Consider the following 19,871-nt stretch of genomic DNA (forward strand, 5'->3'; position numbering starts at 1 on the left):
CATAAGTCTATGGGGCCCAATGGGATTCATCCCAGGGTACTGAAAGAGCTGGCTGATGTTACTGTGGGACCTCTCTCCATTATTTTTCAATGGTCCTGGGAGTCTGGAGAGGTCACAGTTGACTGGAAGCTGGCAAATGTCTCAATTTTCAAGAAGGGTAAGAAGAAACACCCTAGTAATTACAGGCCCGTCAGTCTCACTTCAGTGCATGGTAAAATTATGGAGAAGGTTATTCTGGGAGTTATTGAAAAACACTTGAGCGACAACAGTCATTGGTCATAGCCAGCACAGGTTCACGAGGGGAAATTCCTGCTTAACCAACTTAATTTCCTTTTATGACAAGGTCACCCATCTAGTTGGCCAAGGGAGGCCAGTTGATTGGTTTTGGATTTTAGCAAAGCTTTTGATACTGTCTCTCACAGTATCCTTCTGGACAAAATGTTCAGCACAGCTAGGCAAGTCCATAATACCTTGGGTGAGCAATTGGCTGATGGGTTGGGCTCAAAGAGTCACAGTAAATGGGGTTACATCAGGCTGGTGGCCAATCACCACTAGGGTTACCCAGGACTCAATTTTAGGACCAGTGTTCTTTAAAGTTTTTATAAATTATCTGGACACAGGAATCGTTCAGCTTGACTATGTCCTTAGGTTACACCCTCATGCAATGTAGGTACATGCAATAAGTGTTTTCCTCTACATAGCTACTCCCTGTAAGCACATATAGTCTAACCTCCATTATCAAACTATCATGCTTTTTCCAATTCAGTGACTGAAAAATAGACATCTAACCCAATTCACCTCCCTGTAAAAAGCATATGCATAAAGTTTCACCTTCTGTGTGCAAGTTATACTTCATCATTCCCAGATCTTCACTATACTTTCACTGGCTACAGCCACAAAGACATTTCAAGACAGAACAGAGCTCCACTGGCACATTGAGATTATAATGCAAATTCTCCTGGAAAGCATACAGAGGCATAGGAAAGACAAAAAAACCGTGAGCAGCCATCATGGATTTACCAAACGGCAAAGCATGCCTGAGTAATCTGATAGCTGCCTGTGATGGGATGACTAGCTCCTTGAATGAGCTGAGCTCAGTGCATTATTTTTACCTTAACTTTAAGAAAAGTTTCACCATAGCCTGTCATAGGAAAGATAAATCTTGGAGACGTAAATTATAAATTGGCTGAAAAACTGACTAGACTGCAGAATTCTGCAGATGGTGATAAACAGTACAAAGTTCAACTGGCAACCAGTTTCATTCCACAGAAACTGATCCTTTGACTGAAACTTTAGTGTTTTCACTGAAAACCTGGACAATTGCATGCAATGAACCCTCAGCTAGTTCACAGGTTATATAAAATCAGGAGAGTTTTGGATATGTTGCATGGCACAGCTGCTATTCAGAGGGACTTCAACAGGCTGGGGAAATGGGCTGACAGGAACCTCAGGAAGTTCGGCAAACAAAAACGCAACGTCCTACGTCTGGACAAAAAAAAACTTCCTGCAACAAGACAGGCTGGTGCCTGACTGCCTATGAATCAACCTTACAGAAAAGCATCTGGGGATCCTGGTTGACAGCAAACTGAACAGGAGTCAGTAGTGTGCCCTAGCAGCAAAAGCAACCAATGACATCATGGGCTATATTTCTAAGACTGTAACAAGTGGGATGGTGGAAGAGATTCTTCTTCTATATTAAACACTTATAAGACCTCAGTCTTCAGTATTGTGTCCAGTCTAAGTTTCCCCAGGATAAAAAAGACAGTGACACATGGAGCAGAGTGAGTCTAGTGAAGGACTACCAAGCTGGCTAAGGGTCTGGAGAACAAGACATACAGGGAGAGGCTGAGAGAGCAGGGCTTGTTTATCCTTAAGAAGTCAAGTCCCAGGGAATTCTCATTGTCTACAGATCCCTAGTTGGGAGGAGAGGGCAGGGGTATGGAAGTTGGAGACAGCCTCTTCTTGGAGGTACTCAGTGGCAGGACTAGAGGCAATAAAGAACAAGATGGAACATGGGAAACAGGAATTAGATATAAGGAAATTCTCTTTTCACAGTAAGGATGGAACTTGGGCCCAGATTGGTGGTGGAATCCCCAATGAGATATTCATCTCCTTGGAGATAATAAAAATTAAACCTCATATGACACTGAATAAGCTGAATGATCTTCAAAAATCGCCCTCCTTTGAAAAAGATGTTAGGATTCCAGAGGTCCTTTTGAACCTAAATTGTTTTATGATTCCGTGATTCTGAAGTTAGCAAACATTCACATACACATGCAGACATGCTTGACTCTTACCTGTGAAGTGGACGAGGAATGGCAGAAGGTATGCTGGGAAATTTTGAGAATAAATTAGTATAACCAATGCAAATTAGGGCAAGTAAGCAATAACACAGGGGATTAGGGAGGGTATCAGTAAAGGAATAAGTACAGTTTGGGTAGCTAGGTGTAGATCTAAATCCCTCTGAGAAGAAGCCACTGTTCTTCTCTGAACTCTGAAGATAGTAATATTTTTACATTTTGCCTGAATGTGCTTAGTTCAAAGTGTTCAAAAAAATATGAAGGCTTTACTGCAGCCTTCCAGAATGGTGTTTCATGGTATGAAATTGAGAGCATGTCATACCCAGAAACTTTTGAAAAACTCCACAGTTGTTCCACAGAGGAAGGAGCCAAAATTAAAATAGTTTTATCTGTTCTATGCAGGGCAGACCCTAATGAGTTTTGGCTGAGAGAGAATTACTTAGTTCCAAAAGGGAGCCTACAAATGAGTTTACGTTCTTAAGGTATGTGTGATACAGGAACAAGCCAAAGTTACTTGACATAATAAGCTTTATAAGCATTATAAATCATTAATATATAAGCATTATAATGCTTATAATGCTTCTTAAGCACTTTGTGACCTGTCTTGGGGATTAATCTCTATTCCCCTGAACTAACGGACTAGAATGTTATATATCCACATGGCTCGTAGTGGATCACTCCTTTAGAGTAAATTCCCATCTTAAGTACCTAGGAGGTGATTATAGTCAATGAAGCTATGGGCAATACAGTCTCTGTAAACTGTGGCCAAGGCGAGATACACAAATTCTACTGAAATGGCTCCAGATGGCTATGTTTAGGAAACTGGATCCTGCCTTTATACTGAATCATCTCAACAGATCTCTAGACACTAGTTTCATATTGTTTAGAGACCTATTCAGTGTCCAGCATAGATAGCCCTATTATTTATCTGCATATTTAAAGGTAAGCATGAAGTTGAACTTGTCCTCCAAGTGTCATTTTCATATTTATTAAACACAGCTTGGCAATCAGGAATCAGATAATGGTTCTGAACTGAGCCCATACTGAGCCCATACTGTGTTGAGTCTGCATTGTTATTATGGATCTCTCTGTGTTTCACTATGAAGTGCTATTGGTCTGTCTGTCTCTGTATAATGTCTATATTGACTATTTAGTGAATGTAGGTTAGGATTTGCCTGCAATGGAAAAACTGATTCTTTCCTGAAACAAAACCTAGCAGTGGTACTGTGGTTCCAATCAGTTTAGAGCCCATTTGACTTGGATGCAAAAATGAAACATCTCCTCCCTTTTGGTCTATCCACATGGCCCAACACTCCAAAACTGTTGCACCAGTCTTGGCATCTTTACTTACCTCATTTTGTCTGCTCTCCATCCATTACATGCAGCATAGAAACTCAGTATCATGTAGAAGCATAAACATCACAGGCTGTAAGGTAATTCTTGGTTGTATTACAAAAAATGTGAAATTTTAGATTAACTTTTAAAAATATTACAGTATTTCCAGCCCAGTGAAGGGCCACAGGAAGGCAAGAACATCCCAAGACATCATGTTTGGAAATGCAGGAATCTTGCTTGTAACTGAATGAGACATCAATGTAGTTGCATCTGAAGTGTTTTGACCACAGTGTCATTCTAAATAAATAAATGAACAAGTAAATAAATAAATACTCTAAAAAAGGAGCCCGTAAAAGCAGTGTATAGTAAGATCCATGAGGGAAACTGGGAAGATCACATTGCTGTTGTGGAACAGAGAAGTGGCAGTGAAAAGCACACACAACACACTGGCAGAAGGCCTGGGTGAACAGGTGCAAAAGCCTTTGGAGTAGGTTGCAGTCAAGGGATTGCTCATTGGCATGACCAGCTTGGTCAAAAGGGGCCTAGCCATGAACCTTAGCAGCATCTGACACTGTGATATGTTTAGCAAAACGGCCACTGATTGCTCCCTAGAGTAAATTAAGTTAGTGGTGCAGATGTTGACAAAGGCAACAGAGATGCAGCCACCAACTCCTAAAACACAAAATTCCCAAACAACTGTATGTTCATTCATATTCAAACACACATAATGACTTCAGCAGAATTTATAAGAACAGAAAGTAATGAAAATGTCCTACAAAATGGAAAAAAAAAGTTATTTTATTTACAGTGACCAGTGACTACAATTTATTTAGAGTATTTATTTCAACCTTCCTTAAGAAGTTGGGCTTCTCTCATTCCACTGTGAACACTTGCTTTCCTTCTGCTCGTTACTCTCTTCCAGGAGGACTGGTTCATGTTCCTAAGTACAGGCTTCTTGTAGAATATGTAATATTGTGGAGTGCCTGAGACCTCTCCTTTTGGATAGGCAGATATGATACAGGAACTGCAGAAGAGAACCTTCCTTGTCACATCACATTTGTGGATCGAGCAGAATACCCAAGGTCTTTAAAACATTCGGCATATTTCTATAGTTGGGCACATGCATCTCACCTTAGCTGTCAGATATTGCCTGGAATCGGATCACATGCTATTAACAGAACATTTAAATTGTGTTCTCAAAGCCATTGATGTATGATATCCTTAGACATGCCTTTTTGTTCCCTGAAGTGCCTGTGAGTCAAACCAGTAACTTCATTGTGCATGTCTTCATCAGAGAAGAAAGATCATTTGAAAGTAATAGGTAGAAAGGTGATTTCTTGTTGAGGATAAGTGGTCATATGTATACCTCAGTTTCTTGAGTTACCAGCATTATGATGATTCCAGTTCAGACTAAGTACAACCTAAATCGTAAAAGCTTTCCTTCTAACTCTCACACTTACAGTTCGTCTATAAGGAACTATGTTAAAGGTGGGCAGCAATGGATTGAGAGACCTTGGGGGCAGTCTATCTAACACTGAAGGTTTTTTTGAAAGCCCCTTTAACCTCCTGGTTCCTCAGACAGTAAATGAAGGGATTGAGCATAGGAGTTACAATTGTGTACACAACTGACACCAGCTTGTTTAAGTCAAAAGGGTGGATTCTCTTGGGCCGGGCATACATGAACAGAGTGGCTGAAAAGAAGACAATGACTACAGTGAGGTGAGAAACACAGGTGGAGAAGGCTTTCTTCCTGCCCTGGGCTGTGGGGATACGTAGGATGGTGCTGATGATGCATATATAGGAGATAATCGTGACAGAGACAGGAACCAGCAAGATAAGCAAGGCCAGGGTGAAATCCACCATTTCAGCCATTGTCATGTCAGCACATGATATGTTCAGCAAGGGGCTGATGTCACAGAAGAAGTGGTTGATGACATTGGAGCCACAAAAAGACAGCTGAGAGATGAAAAATACTTTCAGCATGGAGGCCAAGAAGCCAATGAGCCAGGAGCATGTGGCTAGTTGCATGCAGAGTTGGTGGTTCATGATGGCAGCATAGTGCAGGGGATTGCAGATGGCCACATAACGGTCATAAGCCATGACTGCAAGGAGGACACACTCAGTACAGATAAAGGAACTGAAGAAGTAAAGCTGGGTCATACACCCTCCAAAAGATATATTCTTGCTTTCCACAAGAAAATTCATCAGCAGTTTAGGGACAGTGACTGAGATGTACCAAGCCTCTAGGAAGGACAGGTTGCTGAGAAAGAAATACATGGGCTTGTGAAGCTGATGGTTCATCTTAATCAAGATAATTATGAGTATATTTTCCAAGATGGTCAGCACGTAGGCCACCAGGAATATCACAAAGAGCAACATCTGAAGTTCCATGATAGTTGGAAATCCCAAGAGGATAAATTCCTGGAATTTTGTGCTGTTTTCCTGCTTCATGGCAAAGGGCATAGCATCAAGCTTCAGAGAAAAAATAAAGACAATAAAAGAGAAAAAATATGGAATATTTTTAAAATAAAAGAAATATTCAGAAGAACTGCAGAAGAAAAGAAGAAATGGCAAGTTGAAAAGAAGAAAGGAATAATGGTAATGATAAAAAAGGAAAAACATGAGGAAAGGGAGAAAAGGAAGAACATTATTACATTCAGATCATATACCATTTTGAAGATATAAGAACAAATTCAATACAATATTTTGATATCTGGTTCATAATTAGTGGCCTAGATTATTACTGAAATCCATGGGTGTTGAATGCCCATATAACAGCTGGATGCCCAGTTCTTTTTAACTTGCAGAGGATACTGGATATCTGACTTAGGCAACTGGACTTAGTTCTGCAAAGCCAAGTCATTCCTGTGCTGCCTGTGGAGTAGAGCTTGGTCCCCACTACATTTTCACAGCATAGAAAGCCTCAAGATATTCGCTAAGTGAAACAAGTATTTCCAGAGAGAAATATGTGTTATTCTAAATAAAGCTCTCAGGGAAGATGAATTACATTTTGGAGGAATGTATTTCTCTGACTGTGTCTCTTCCCCTCCCATTCCCTGTTTTTCCATTTCTCTATCTATCCACCTTTTTTTAAAATTTGATGATCTAGTTTTCATATATAATTCTGAATTTCTACAGGTCAAAACTGAAAAGAAAAAAACCCTCTCAAACTGGAAAATGCACATTTCTCTCCTTTAACCTTACCATCATCTAATCGAAGACAAGAAAGAAATGCATTTTCATCTTGTTTTAAAGCTCCACTAGTATAATATTTTATTTCATGTTAAAAGCAGAGAAACAAACCACCTATTCCCCCCTCCCCAGAATTATTAGAGAAAAGCATATAATAAACTAGGTTTTCAGTGATGGAAGAACAGTCATCTTCATAAAACAAGTCATTGACACTGAACACCTGTCCAGATATTGTTCATTTAAAACCTTTTATAGATTCAGAAGTGGTAATATAAACCATGATCGAAGACTTGTAACGTTCAAACTCATATAACTTTGTAACCATATTACTGTTAGCTTTTACTACCATGAGAAATTACACAGGTCTAAGGAGAAGCTGCAAAACTTTTTTCTTTTTTTCTTAGTCAGCACAAAATGCATTATTAACCAATTTGTCTCCATAGTACATGTGTTCAGTACCTCCTGACTTGGCCAGTATTAGTCCTACCTATAAAACTGTGGATATCTGAGTGTTTAAAATTTCAAATTGTTCATCTTGCACATCAGTCAAATCTCTAAATAATCAATTACAAGAGAGTGATAGTGATTCTCCTAAGTCAAATACAATACTTACATTTCTCTGTCACTTGAACTGGAGTAAATACCTGAGCTGTCTTAACGTCAGAAGACTATATTGAGAAGCTGGAATTCACCTGCTGAAATTTAGATAGCTATCAGTTTAGTTATCTAATATACAATACACTCAGTTTGTCTTCCTTCTAGGGAATATAGATATATAGGCATTTCCAGGTAATACTGCTGTCATTGAGAGGAAAAGGTCTAAAATAGGTCAGATGGATCATTCCATAGCCATGTCTATTTCTCTCTTCTTTGACTCTATAAGTGCATGTCAACAAGCAGCTCAGAAGCCTAGATGTGTTGCTCAATGTAGTTCATACATATGCTGTAGATGTTGAAATGCCAGTGGATTAATTCCTCCTTGGGAAGGAAGGAATTCTTCTTCCTGAAGAAGAAGAACAGTGAAAACCTTTCTTCTCTTCTTACCTTCACACCACTTCAGCAATGCTTGTGGTCCCATTCATGGGCTGTTTAGGGAAGACAACCCTTCTTCATGATTTAATTGAAAAAAACAAGTGGTGGGACTTCTGCAAAACATACTGATGTGATTGCTTCTTACCTGTTCATAAAAAAGCAGTTCGGTATAAGACTGCATAAGATATAAGTAATTACTCATGGGATTTCAGTGTTTACTTTGCCTTTGTATATCTGAGGTACCCAAGAAGGAAACTCATTAAGACTAATTCTAGCTTTCTGAGGCTCTCTCTGCAGCACTTGCGGTTTGTGAAACAAAATAATAACCTAAGTTAGCTACTGTGAAACATTTTCTGGAGGTGACTATTCCTCAGTTAGCTAATAATGATTCTTCCTGTGAACAAGCTACAGACAGAGGTTCCTCAGGAAGCTAGCCAAAACTATATAATATAAATATATATATATAACTATATAATATGAATCTGTACTGGACTAATTATCTGTTACTGTGCCTATGATCAACTAACTGCGTTTTCATAAAGCATATCACCCTGCAAATGGAATTAATTTTTCTACACATTCATGTTTTATGGCCATTTCAGAAACATGTATGGGTGTGGCAGATCTCACTCAAGACCTTTGGCAAGACCTTAACCTTTCTGTGGAGAGAAGGAAGGCTACCCTGCCACACCTAAAATATGAATAGACATCTCTGTCCATGTAAGGGAATGTCTTTGTATAAGAGCCTGATTCTTTGTTAGTTCATAACCTCTTTGTCTTTTAGCTGTAGCAGAGCCAAATAGCTCCCCTTTAGACCAGATCAAAATGTAACTCCATGGCTAGTTTCCTTTAATTACTGTTTGCTATAGATAGTATGGGCAAGATTTCTCTGGCCTGCAAATTCCTCAAGCACTGTATCATCAGTCTTTATTCCTTCATACCACTTCACAGGATACACAACACCTAACATCATGTGGAAAAACATAACTAAGAAAAGTTCAGTACAAGTCTGTCATTATTTGGGTTTTTCAAATTGAACACCAAGGAAAATGAACTCCTTAGAATCACAAGGAGTCCATGTAGCCTGGGGTGCCATGCAATGTGAATGTAACCTGTCATCAGGCTAAAGCCATGCACCATGGATGTCAAAGATGGATCCCAGGAGACAACAGACTTAGGGCAGTCTGGATAAAATATAATAATCAATGGAGAGAGCTGGAGGCATCCAGTAGTTAATACTGTACCTATACTAGAGTTAATAGACAGCCCAGAATTCTTTCTCAAAACTAAAATCTAAATTCCTGAGATTCATTTAAAATTCCATAGAATTTTATGGAATATATTCTTCAGATTTGAGGTGAAGATCTGTTTTGCTTACTGAGACAATGAGATTCATACTGTTTATAGAAAAATATGGGATTTGGTGGGTTTTGTGTGTGTGTATGTATGACTGCAGATATCACCAGAATTAATCTAGACCATTACCTTATTTTATGATGCCTGTATTAGGTAATATGACTCCTATCCTTAGCAGAAGTTTAATAACTCTTAGATTGTTGCTGCTCCACCTCTCTTGACTTCAAGGAAATTTAAGTCTTATCAAAGACCAGATTTGACAATTAAAATACGCAACTAAGGTATGTCAAAGTCACCTGAGAGCTCAACTCACTCCCATCTCTAAGCACTGTTGTTCACCCTGTCATACTGGAAGATAACACCAAATTTGACCTTTGTGGATGGGCACCATGTCACCTGCAGACATACACATCTGAGGCAGTCAGCAAGACTTTTTCATAAAAGTATATTTTGCCTCCTAATTCCTCATGGTTAATGGATGGATTTAGCATTGGAGTGACTATTGTATAAATTATGGAAACCCGTTTGTTGAGATCCATGGAGTGTATATTCCTGGATCAGGCATACATGAAGAGGGTCGTTATGAAGATGGTGACCACAGTCAGGTGAGAAACACAGATGGAGAAGGCTTTCTGTGTATACTTAGGAGTTCAGACACCTACACAGATCACCTTACCATACCTACATTTACTCAGCTGAATAGATCTCTAGAGTCCACTGACTGCTCTGACTAGTTTCTCCTTTCAGCTGTGTACTGTTGAGCTTCTGATGCCATATAATCATAGAATCATAGAATCATTAAGGTTGGAAAAGATCCTTAATATCTGGGAGTCCAACAGTAACGGCCTCAGATACATGAAACATTGAAATAAGGCTAACAGAAACAACACAAGAATTACAGCAGATCTGTTCCCATCTGGAGTAGCAGCTGAAATTCATGAGGAAGACCATTGAACAGTTTGAATGACACTGGATCCATCTTTTTCGCCTGAATCAAAAACTAGAGCTAAGTGTTATGACCCTAATGGAAATGTAGGCACTTAGGAGGGGATTCAGTTATCTAAAGAGAGGTGTTTAATTTCAGATTTTGTGGTATTTTGTGTACTTTTCACTAGGGTTTCCAGAAGTTATAAGTTTCCGGTAAGTTCTGTGTCAAATCTGTCAACCCATGAAGGTATGTTTATTACTTTAGTGACCTCAGATTATATTAACTGCCAATGCTGAGATAGTTGAACTCTTAAGTAGATATTTACAGATTAGGTGTAATAGCTAAACCCACCCCTAGAGCTAAATGAAATTATTCCATTTCATTATAGAGATTCTAAAATAACTTCTTTCATTTATCTGCCTCATGTAAATGTCTGCTAAAATAAATATGGTTGTCAGGCAATTTTTCAATTCCATATATCCCCCCAAAATATGGGGACTGTACTGCAGGTCACCTCAGTGTATTTTTACCGAATAGCAAGAAGGTTAAATGTTAGATATCCTGGGGCATGGCAGAATGGCACTTGAGGATCAAAGACCTGCTGAGGTACTGTTGCAAGATTTTGTATCACAAAGAGAGCAAAACCTGATCTGGTCTTGTCCATACTGCCAAGTGGAAGGAGTCCCTGGAGTGAGCTCTTTGTAAAACCACTTTGCAGTTGGTCTTTTATGAGTCAGATGTCTTAAGCTAAAAGCATAAGATTAAAATCATATTCATACAGTGAGATTAAGTGGAGGATTAGCACCTAGGAGAGTTGGAATTATAGAAGTTATTTAGCTTTTAGGACATACGGTTTGATTTAATTTGCCTATATATTAGAATCTAGAGACATTTGACATATATGTTAAAGTATGTTGGTTGACCTCTAACTGCTGGCCAAAGCCTTATGTGCGTGCTTAGACATCTAAGGGCATCTCATGAAGAAGGCATCTTTGGAATAATGTCAGTGCATGGAGAATGAAGAGTAGTGTTGCCAGGAGTAAAAGGGTTAGTTGTCCTTTCTATTGGGCTGGTGAGGCTCCACTTGGACTATTGTGTCCAGTTTTGGGAGTCCTCCAGTTCAAGAAAAATGCGGAGAAACTAGAGCGGTTCTTACTAAGGCCTACTAACATGTTAAGATGTGTCCTAGAGTACATGTACTATGAAAAGAAGTTGAGACAGCTAGGCTTGTTTAATGTGATTCACAGGAGGCTATGGTGTGGTCAAACAGAAGCCTACAGTTATAAAGACAATGGGGACAAACAATTCCTGGTCATGACTGATACTATAAAAAGGGGCAAAGATAATGACTTGCAACTCAGTAGTTGCAAATAGGCCATTAGGAGAAGTTTCTTCACTAGGAGGTCAGAACAGTACTGAAACAAGTTACCCAGAGGGATTATAGTATCTCTGTCTTTGAAGGTTTTCAGTTCTCAGCTACAGCAAGCCACAGCTGGCATAGTATAGAGATAGTGAGAGTTGTGCTACAAAAGGAAAGTCAAATTATGGATATACTCACACATGGAGTACTGCACCCAGTTTTGGGCTCCCCAAGAGTGACATGGATATACTGGAAAGAGTCCAGTGAAGGGCCTCTAAGATTATTAAGAGGCTACAGCATCTTTACTCTAAGGAAAGGCTGAGAGAGCTGGGACTGTTCAGCCTGGAGAAGGGAAGGCTCTCATTAATGTATACAGCTGTTTCTGAAGGAAGAGTATAAAGAAGATGCAGCCAGCCTCTTCTGTGGTGTCCACTGACAGGACAAGAGGCAATGGGAACAAACTGAAACACAGAAGGTTCTCCCTGAACATGAGGAAACACTTTTTTTACCATGAGGGTGTCACAAATGGGTGATTTAGAATGCTTAAGGAATTGCCGACAGAGGTATTAGCAAAAGTGACCTTAATATGATGTTGTAAAAGTGCAACTTAACAAAGTTTGATAGCAAGGTTCACTCTGTTCTACTCTACTGAGTGGAAGAATCATACAAACAGAAATTGAGTTACACTCGAGTTAGAATGATTCACAGAGAGACCAGAGTTGCAAAGTAAGGAAGACCCTCACATTAAGTCATGAGGTTCAGAGTAGATTCCATTGCTTTCTAAACTCCTGATGGAGCTTAAGTGCGGCTAGGTCCAATCTTAGTCTCAGACTTGGTCAACAGTTTATGTCTAAGGGATTGTACATGCAAAGTTTATGTAATGTTTCATTAGCATCAATTCAGCATGCAATCAAAGGTGCCAAGACAAAATCAAAGTTACCATACTACAAGGTTATGCATGATATCGGTTGCTTACCAAAGATCTGTCTTTGGTAAAAGGTCTCTCTGCCTCGAGGAGCAGCCTTGAGAGGTGTCCCAGCTCAAGGGGAGATCACCGCCATGCAGCCACACTGCCTAGTAGGGACAGCTCAAAGAAGGCTCACTTAGGCTGTCATATTTATAGGATAAAGTGGTTGGCTTGTAGTCAAATTACATGCAATGGAAAAGGTATGCAGGAGACTCCTTGTACCCATAACTTTCTTTGTTCCTTGATAAATGAGTCTTGGAAAAGCCACCTGTTATTCATGTGTTAATCACATGATCAGTGTTCCAAGCTCATATGCACTGATGCTCACTGTGTCGCTCTGCTCTTTTTTGGGTTTTCAGAGAACAGATTGAAACACAAGGAGTTCACGGCCTGGCTACAGCTCAGGCCTTTACCTCTTCCAGATCCTGCACCAAACCACCACTAGTCTGGGCTAGGGGTCAAGCGCACCCATCACAGAGGGTGACCAAGCACTGGCACAGGTCGTCCAGAGAGGTTGTAGAGTCTCCATCCCTGGAGATATTCAAAAGCTGTCTGGACATAGAATCATAGAATCATAGAATCATAGAATCATACAATTGTTAAGGTTGGAAAAGACCCTTAAGATCATTGAGTCCAACCGTTAACCTATCACTGCCAAGTCCATCACTATACCATGTCCTCGAGCACCACATCTATCCATTCTTTAAATACCTCTAGGGATGGAGACTCAACCACTTCCCTGGGCAGCCTGTTCCAATGCTGACCACCCTTCCATTGAAGAAGTTTTTCCTAATATCCAACCTAAACTTTCCTTGGTGCAGCTTGAGGCCGTTTCCTCTCATCCTATCACTCGTTACTAGGGAGAAGAGACCGACCTCCACCTCGCTACAACCTCCTTTCAGGTAGTTGTAGAGAGCAATATGGTCTCCCCTCAGCCTCCTCTTCTCCAGACTAAACAACCCCAGCTCCCTCAGCCGCTCCTCATAAGACTTGTGCTCTAGACCCTTCACCAGCTTCGTTGCCCTTCTTTGGACGTGTTCTAGCACCTCGATGTCCTTCTTGTAGTGAGGGGCCCAAAACTGAACACAGTACTCGAGGTGCGGCCTAGTTGACATGTTCCTAGTCAACCAGTTCTAGCTTTTCCTTGCTTGAGCATAGGGGTGGGACCACATGACCTCCAGACGTCCCTTCGAACTTCAACCATTCTGTGGTTTTGTGATATTCAAAGGTCCCTAAAAAACGTTTCTATGAGTCTATGATTCTATGATGCCAAATGGCACTAGACGCTTCTGAGTGGAGAACAGAAGTGAGCTCCATTTGTCTACGTAAGTTTGAATGGGTGTCTATAAGCCATTGAACGTATAGCCTAAATTGTATTGAATGTATTGCTCAATCATATGTTGAAACCTACTCAGTAGGTAGCTACAGTGAGATTCAATTGCCTAAACATCAATTTCTATTGCAATTTGAGACACCACAAGCTTTTCCACCTGACATCCAAATAAAGAATCATACAAAAACTTAGGCTGGAAGGATAGAGTTTCACTTCTGGAAGTTTTTAGCTCATTCTGCTGTCAAAAGCATATTTCAGTCAGGTCAGGTTTTTCAGGGACTTGTCTAGTCAAGCATTGAAAAACTCAAAGGATTGAGATTTCATAAACTCTCTGGGACTCTGTTGCAGTGCTTAATAGCTCTGATTTTGTTTGCTTGTTTGTTTTTTTGTACTATTTAATCTGAATTTAATTTGTTGCAACTTGTTTGTGTTGCCTTTTGTCTTTTCAGGTGTGCAAAACTAAGAATTGCCTCTATCTTCTCTGTAATACCCTTCAAGTAGTGGCAGACTGCAACTAAATACCTTCTTAACGTTCTCTTTTCCAGACTTAAAAATTTATTTCCATCTGTCTCTCTTCATACGCCATGTGGTCCAAACCCTCTATCATTACTGGTAACCCTCTGCTAGACTCTGTCCATGTTGTCTTTCTTGTAGTAGGAGGCCCCAAACTGAACATAGTACTGCAGATGTAGTCTTACAAATATATGCAGGTGACAAATAGAGGGGAAGGATCATTTCCTTTGGCCTGCTGGGTAGATTAGTGCTAATATAGCCCAGGAGACAGTTGATCTTCATCACTGCAGGGGGAACACTGCTGGCTCATGTTAATTTGTCTGCCAGGACCTCCAGGTCCTTTTTGGTAGAGCTGTTGCCTAGTCAGTGAGTGCCCAACTTATACTGAAGTGTTGGGTAATTCTTTCCCAGGTGCAGGATTTCGTATCTGTCTTTGCTGAATTGCTTAAATTTCTTCTTGTCCCTCTCCTTCTGAATGTTACTTTAGAGAGGGCTGGGTTTCCTATAGGTCCTGTGTCAAATTTCCAAACTGTGCGGATACCATATGGCATCAGAAATGCTATTAGATGCCTATGTTTAGATAATTGATTCTTCTCTTAGTGCTTGTATCTCCTCATGTGATACAGAAGGAGCAGAGGAAAATTACACTTGAAAATCAGGAGGCTCATTTGGCATTTAAAATGGAAATTAAACTATGTAAATTAACGCTCTTCCCCAAAAGTAAAGGTTTGTTCTGTAAATCCAAGCTGCTTCCCAAAGTTCTATTTAAAGTTAATGGAGAGAAAAAGGAACTTCTCAGTGGTGGTTCATGTTCTCCTCTGACAGCTATCTAAAATGACTGATATTATTTGAAATACTGAAGTTCTCATCCTAATCCCTGTGAAGAAAGTTGACATATCTATTTATTTGGTGCCTCAAGTTCTTTGAATCCCAGTTTCACATTAAGCTGGATCAAGGTCGGAATGCAATTGTGTTCTTTGATGCAGACCAAAAAAATACATTAAGAGAAGGCAAAAATGTTTATTGCTTTCTCTACTGGTCAGGAATGATGTGTCATGTCTTCAGTAGAAACACCTTCTTTTACATTCACACAGTGTTAGCATTCATTAATTTTTGCTTAACATGCGGATGGACCCAGGAAAAGCAATCCTTAACCACTGATGTCTAAACAAAAACATAATCTTCATTTTTTGAAAGTAAAAGTCTTATTAGACATTCATAGGATTCAGACAAATACAGGCGGAAGAATATCTTCCAAGTATTATATTAGTGATCAGACCCAGAAACTCTGGAGATAGGATCCATGCCACACAAGACCTTCCATAAAGCGTCTTTTACTTCATGGTTCCTCAGGCAGTAAATGGATGGATTTAGCATTGGAGTGACTATAGTATAAATTATGGAAACCAGTTTGTTGAGATCCAAGGAGTGAATACTCGTGGGTCGGGCATACATGAAGAGGGTGGCTGAGAAGAAGATGGTGACCACAGTCAGGTGAGAAACACAGGTGGAGAAGGCTTTCTTCCTGTTCTGGGTCATGGGAATGCACAAAATGGCGCTGATGATGCACAAGTAAGAAATTATGATGACAGAGAGGGGGATCAACAGAATAAGCAAGGCAAAGACAAAGTCCACCATTTCTGCAACTAACCGCTCAGTGCAAGAGAGGTTGAGCAAAGGGCTGATGTCACAGTAGAAGTGGTTGATGACGTTGGGCCCACAGAAAGAGAGCTGGGAAATAAAGACAACCTTTAGCACCGATGTCAGAAAGCCAACCAGCCAAGAGCCCATGGCCAGCTGCATACAGACTCTGTGGTTCATGATGACTGGGTAGCGCAGGGGGTTACAGATGGCCACATAACGGTCATAGGCCATGACAGTCAGGAGGACACATTCAGTACTGACCAGGGCAAGGAAGAAGTGGAGCTGGGCCATGCAACCTGTGAAGGAGATGCTCTTATTCTTCACTAGAAAGTTGACCAGCATTTTGGGAACAGTGACTGAGATGTACTAGGCCTCTAGAAAGGATAGGTGGCCTAAGAAAAAGTACATGGGCTTGTGGACTTGGTGATTTCTTCTGATTAAAGTGATGATGACTATGTTTTCAAGGACAGTCAACAAATACACAATGAGGAAAATTACGAACAATAGAGCCTGCAGCTCTATGATGGTAGGGAATCCCAAGAGGATGAACTCATGGATGTGGGTATCATTTTCCTGTATCATGATGACCTTGAAGACCTGGGACATGTAAGGAGGAGAAAGTAAGGAAATAAGGAACATCTTATATCATCCCCTCCAAGCACTCTCTCCATACTGGACTTGAAAATACCTAATTTAAGTAGACATCCCACACCAGTTATTTAATTGACATTCTTTTTTATTTAACTTCTCCTGAAATTTTTTGTGTTCTACAGCGTTGTAGGATTGATGATTCAGATCTTGGTTCCGAGAAAATGTTTAGGCTTCACTGATTTCCTCACAGGCCTTCTTATCCTTATCTTCACTTAAAAGACAGTAAAAGGGAAGAGGAAACATTATTAAATGTGCTTTTCATCTCAGTTCCGAGCTACCCCCCAGATGGTTGCTAATGCCAAAAGATACCTAGATAAAAGCACAGTCTTGGTAAATGGCTGAATACATGCAAATTTGGCTTGAGTTTTCTTTCTCTGTCCCTTTCTCTTGGCTATAGGCAAAAGAAAATAAGTGTTTGTTCTCTCAAATGTAGTACTTTAATTAAGTCTGCTAGGGTTATGGGATATATGCATTTATTTTTATTCTTTCAGAATAGGGAAGGGCCTGTGCACCTTAAAATTTCTCTCATTTCTAGTATATTGATTGATTGACTAAAACAGGTCATTTCTCACAAACAACAGCTTTCATACAGTCTTAGACTACAGTAATTACAGTACCCATCCATCATTTTTCTTCTGCATTACCTGATAGAATTAATCTTGATTTATCACAATATACCTGAAGTTTGATGTTTCTTCTTCTTCTTTTCCCCTTCTTAGTGAAGGTTTCAAACAAGCTTTTTTGACCTATTCCTGCACAGTCATATCCAATAATCAACTGCCTTTCTAGAATGATGTCCTTCACAAAATGTTTTTCATATAAAACATTAAGAAAAAAAACCATTAATGTTATGAAATGTTATAAAAATTTCCACAGAAAAACAAATATGTATTTTACTGATTTCATTATTTATTTGTCTTTGAGTTTCAAAATATCTGTTTCAAATTTGATGTTTTTTTTGCATATGGATTGTCCATGTAGAATTAGTCTAATTACATAACTTACATGTTTTATTAGAAGTACGTAACTGCTGCCAAATAATAAAGCGACAGAATATAGAATATAATTTTATCTCTAAGGGTGGCTTTCACATTTCCTAGCTTGTACTGTATGTGGGACTCCTCAACCCTATTTTAGCAACTTGGTGTAGGCACCCTCCATAAGATTTGTGGCGTTTAATTTAAGCTGTGGCAAATGCTGACAGGTAAGGCAGGTAGCTTGTTTTCCAGTACAGCTGGTGGAGATCTAAGCAGTACAAGAAAAAAACCTAGCCTGTGTGATCTCAGCATGCTATAGACTACAAACCATAGCTGAAAAGTGCATGAATGAAAAAGATGTCAAAAAGAGAAAATAAAAATTATGTTTACACATTCCAATATAGACTTTAAAAATTCCCAAACTACCTTATAGTACCCTAGAATATTGACTGAAACCAATTTAATAAGAAAGGGTGATTAATTAGAGTATTTCAGGTACCTGCCTTCAAATAATGGATCACTCTCAGGTGACATATAAAGATCACTTACATGTTTAATTTTGAGAATTGTTAAAGTCATGTGAAATTTTTCAGGGTAAAAATTATGGTGAATGTTTTTTTATATTCTAGTACACTGAAAGTGGAATACAAGTGCCAGTTTTCACCACATAAATATCTTCACTATCTTCAGAAGAACTACCATTGCATATAATACGGAGAGGGGGTGAGGGGAAGATTATATTTAACTCATACTAGAATACTGCTTAAATTTAAAGGGAAAAACAATGAAAAAATGTAATATTAATGTAAAAAACCATTGAAATATATTATTGCTGCTGCTATTGTCACCCTCATGTCTCAACGGAGGTCACAAGATTTTTAAAAGCACATAAAGTACAATAAGAAAGTTCCATCTCTCTAATCTTTTGTTCTATTATATGCACTTCCATTTTCCTTCCCAAACAACCCTTCTTTCTTCTCTCTCACACTTTCGTTCTCTTGGAAACTACTCATTTCCAAGACTCTCCCAACTTATGTTAGTATTCTCAGAGTGTTGGTGAGATGAGACAACAAGAAAGACCTCTAACAAAGCTAGAGAAAAAGATATTAAATGCTCTGTCCCAAAAAGAGATCAGCATCTATGCTTCTGTTTCTCTCTTTCATTTAGCTAGAACCTTACCCCTTTGTTTTTCTCTGAATGTTTGAAAGCAGGCTGGATTGTAAAATGCTGTGAGCACATACAGTTCCTGCAGACTTTCTGCAGCTTCCGTTGAGTGAAAGATTTCCCAGGATGGAAAATATCACACATTATAATGTCCTTCAAAGCCCAAGAGAACTAAGAACAAAATTAGAGGGAATAAATTCCTCTCCTTTTTCTAAACCTCGTGGAAGAGGTTGATCATCTGGGGGTTTTTTGTTTGCTTGTTTGCTTTTTATTTGTTATGTGCTAACCAGCTATTGTAGAACTATTGATACTTGGTTTTCTTTCTCCAAAGTCAACGCTGTCTATGTGATAAGACATTGGACTGGAACTCAGGGCATTTCTACTCTGCTGCTGGCTCATAATCACATAAAGGGTGATTCACATGGCTCTGTGAAGCGGAGCTAGCGGTCAGGTATGGCTATATACGGTCTTTTATAGCTATAACCTTCCTGTTACCAAAGGCTGAACTGGGAACACAGGTTCTAAACTTACTCCAGTTCTTTTGCAGTTAGATACTTTGTAGAGAAGCAAGTATGTTAGAGGCATCTGACTCATTTTAGGTGTCTACTCCAGGATAAGATGACTCATATCTCAGATTTCACTGACAGTACTTTCTTGACCCTTAGTGATTTCAAAGGGAGTCTGGGATGATTAACTCAAAGGTAGACATCTGTGCTGAAGAAGTTTGTGTTTATCTTCATGAATTCTATAGGCCATCTAAAGACTACCTTCATTCTCAAACTCCTTGCAGGAGGCAGGAAGTACTGGTGCTGACACCCTGGCTGGCTCCAGTTTTCTGGGAAGGCACATTCAACAGAGACACCCTGAATGCCCAATATATGCAGAAGAATCTGGTCACTGGAGTGGTCACTTTTGTTGTTTCAACAAATCAAAATCAATATCCGTCACAAATCCCAAAGCCATTTTTCTTATAGTTTTCAGGGAGCTGTAAATCACTCCAGCCAGGTTCACTGCAGAGTATTCCTTGCCTCTTGGGTAGTTGTAGTACAATTAGTGTTAAACGATCAAGTGAGCTATTGTCTGAAACCGGGGTGGGAGAGAAGTTTTTCAAGCAATAGG

At 39.5% G+C, this 19,871-nt stretch overlaps 1 protein-coding gene and 1 pseudogene across 1 annotated transcript; both read right to left on the minus strand.

The window, feature by feature from the left end:
• Positions 1-5,117: 5,117 nt before the first annotated feature.
• On the minus strand, positions 5,118-6,086 carry LOC104018587 (olfactory receptor 6B1). Its single transcript, XM_009471742.2, is given in 1 exon segment — positions 5,118-6,086. A coding segment is annotated over 1 exon segment (969 nt).
• A 9,496-nt stretch (positions 6,087-15,582) lies between these two features.
• LOC104018598 (olfactory receptor 6B1-like) lies at positions 15,583-16,542 on the minus strand (annotated as a pseudogene).
• Between the last annotated feature and the right edge of the window lie 3,329 nt (positions 16,543-19,871).

This window comes from Nipponia nippon, unplaced genomic scaffold (genome assembly GCF_047370975.1).
Source record: "Nipponia nippon isolate SJK-2023a ecotype South Korea unplaced genomic scaffold, ASM4737097v1 scaffold_53, whole genome shotgun sequence".
NCBI classification, from domain to species: domain Eukaryota; kingdom Metazoa; phylum Chordata; class Aves; order Pelecaniformes; family Threskiornithidae; genus Nipponia; species Nipponia nippon.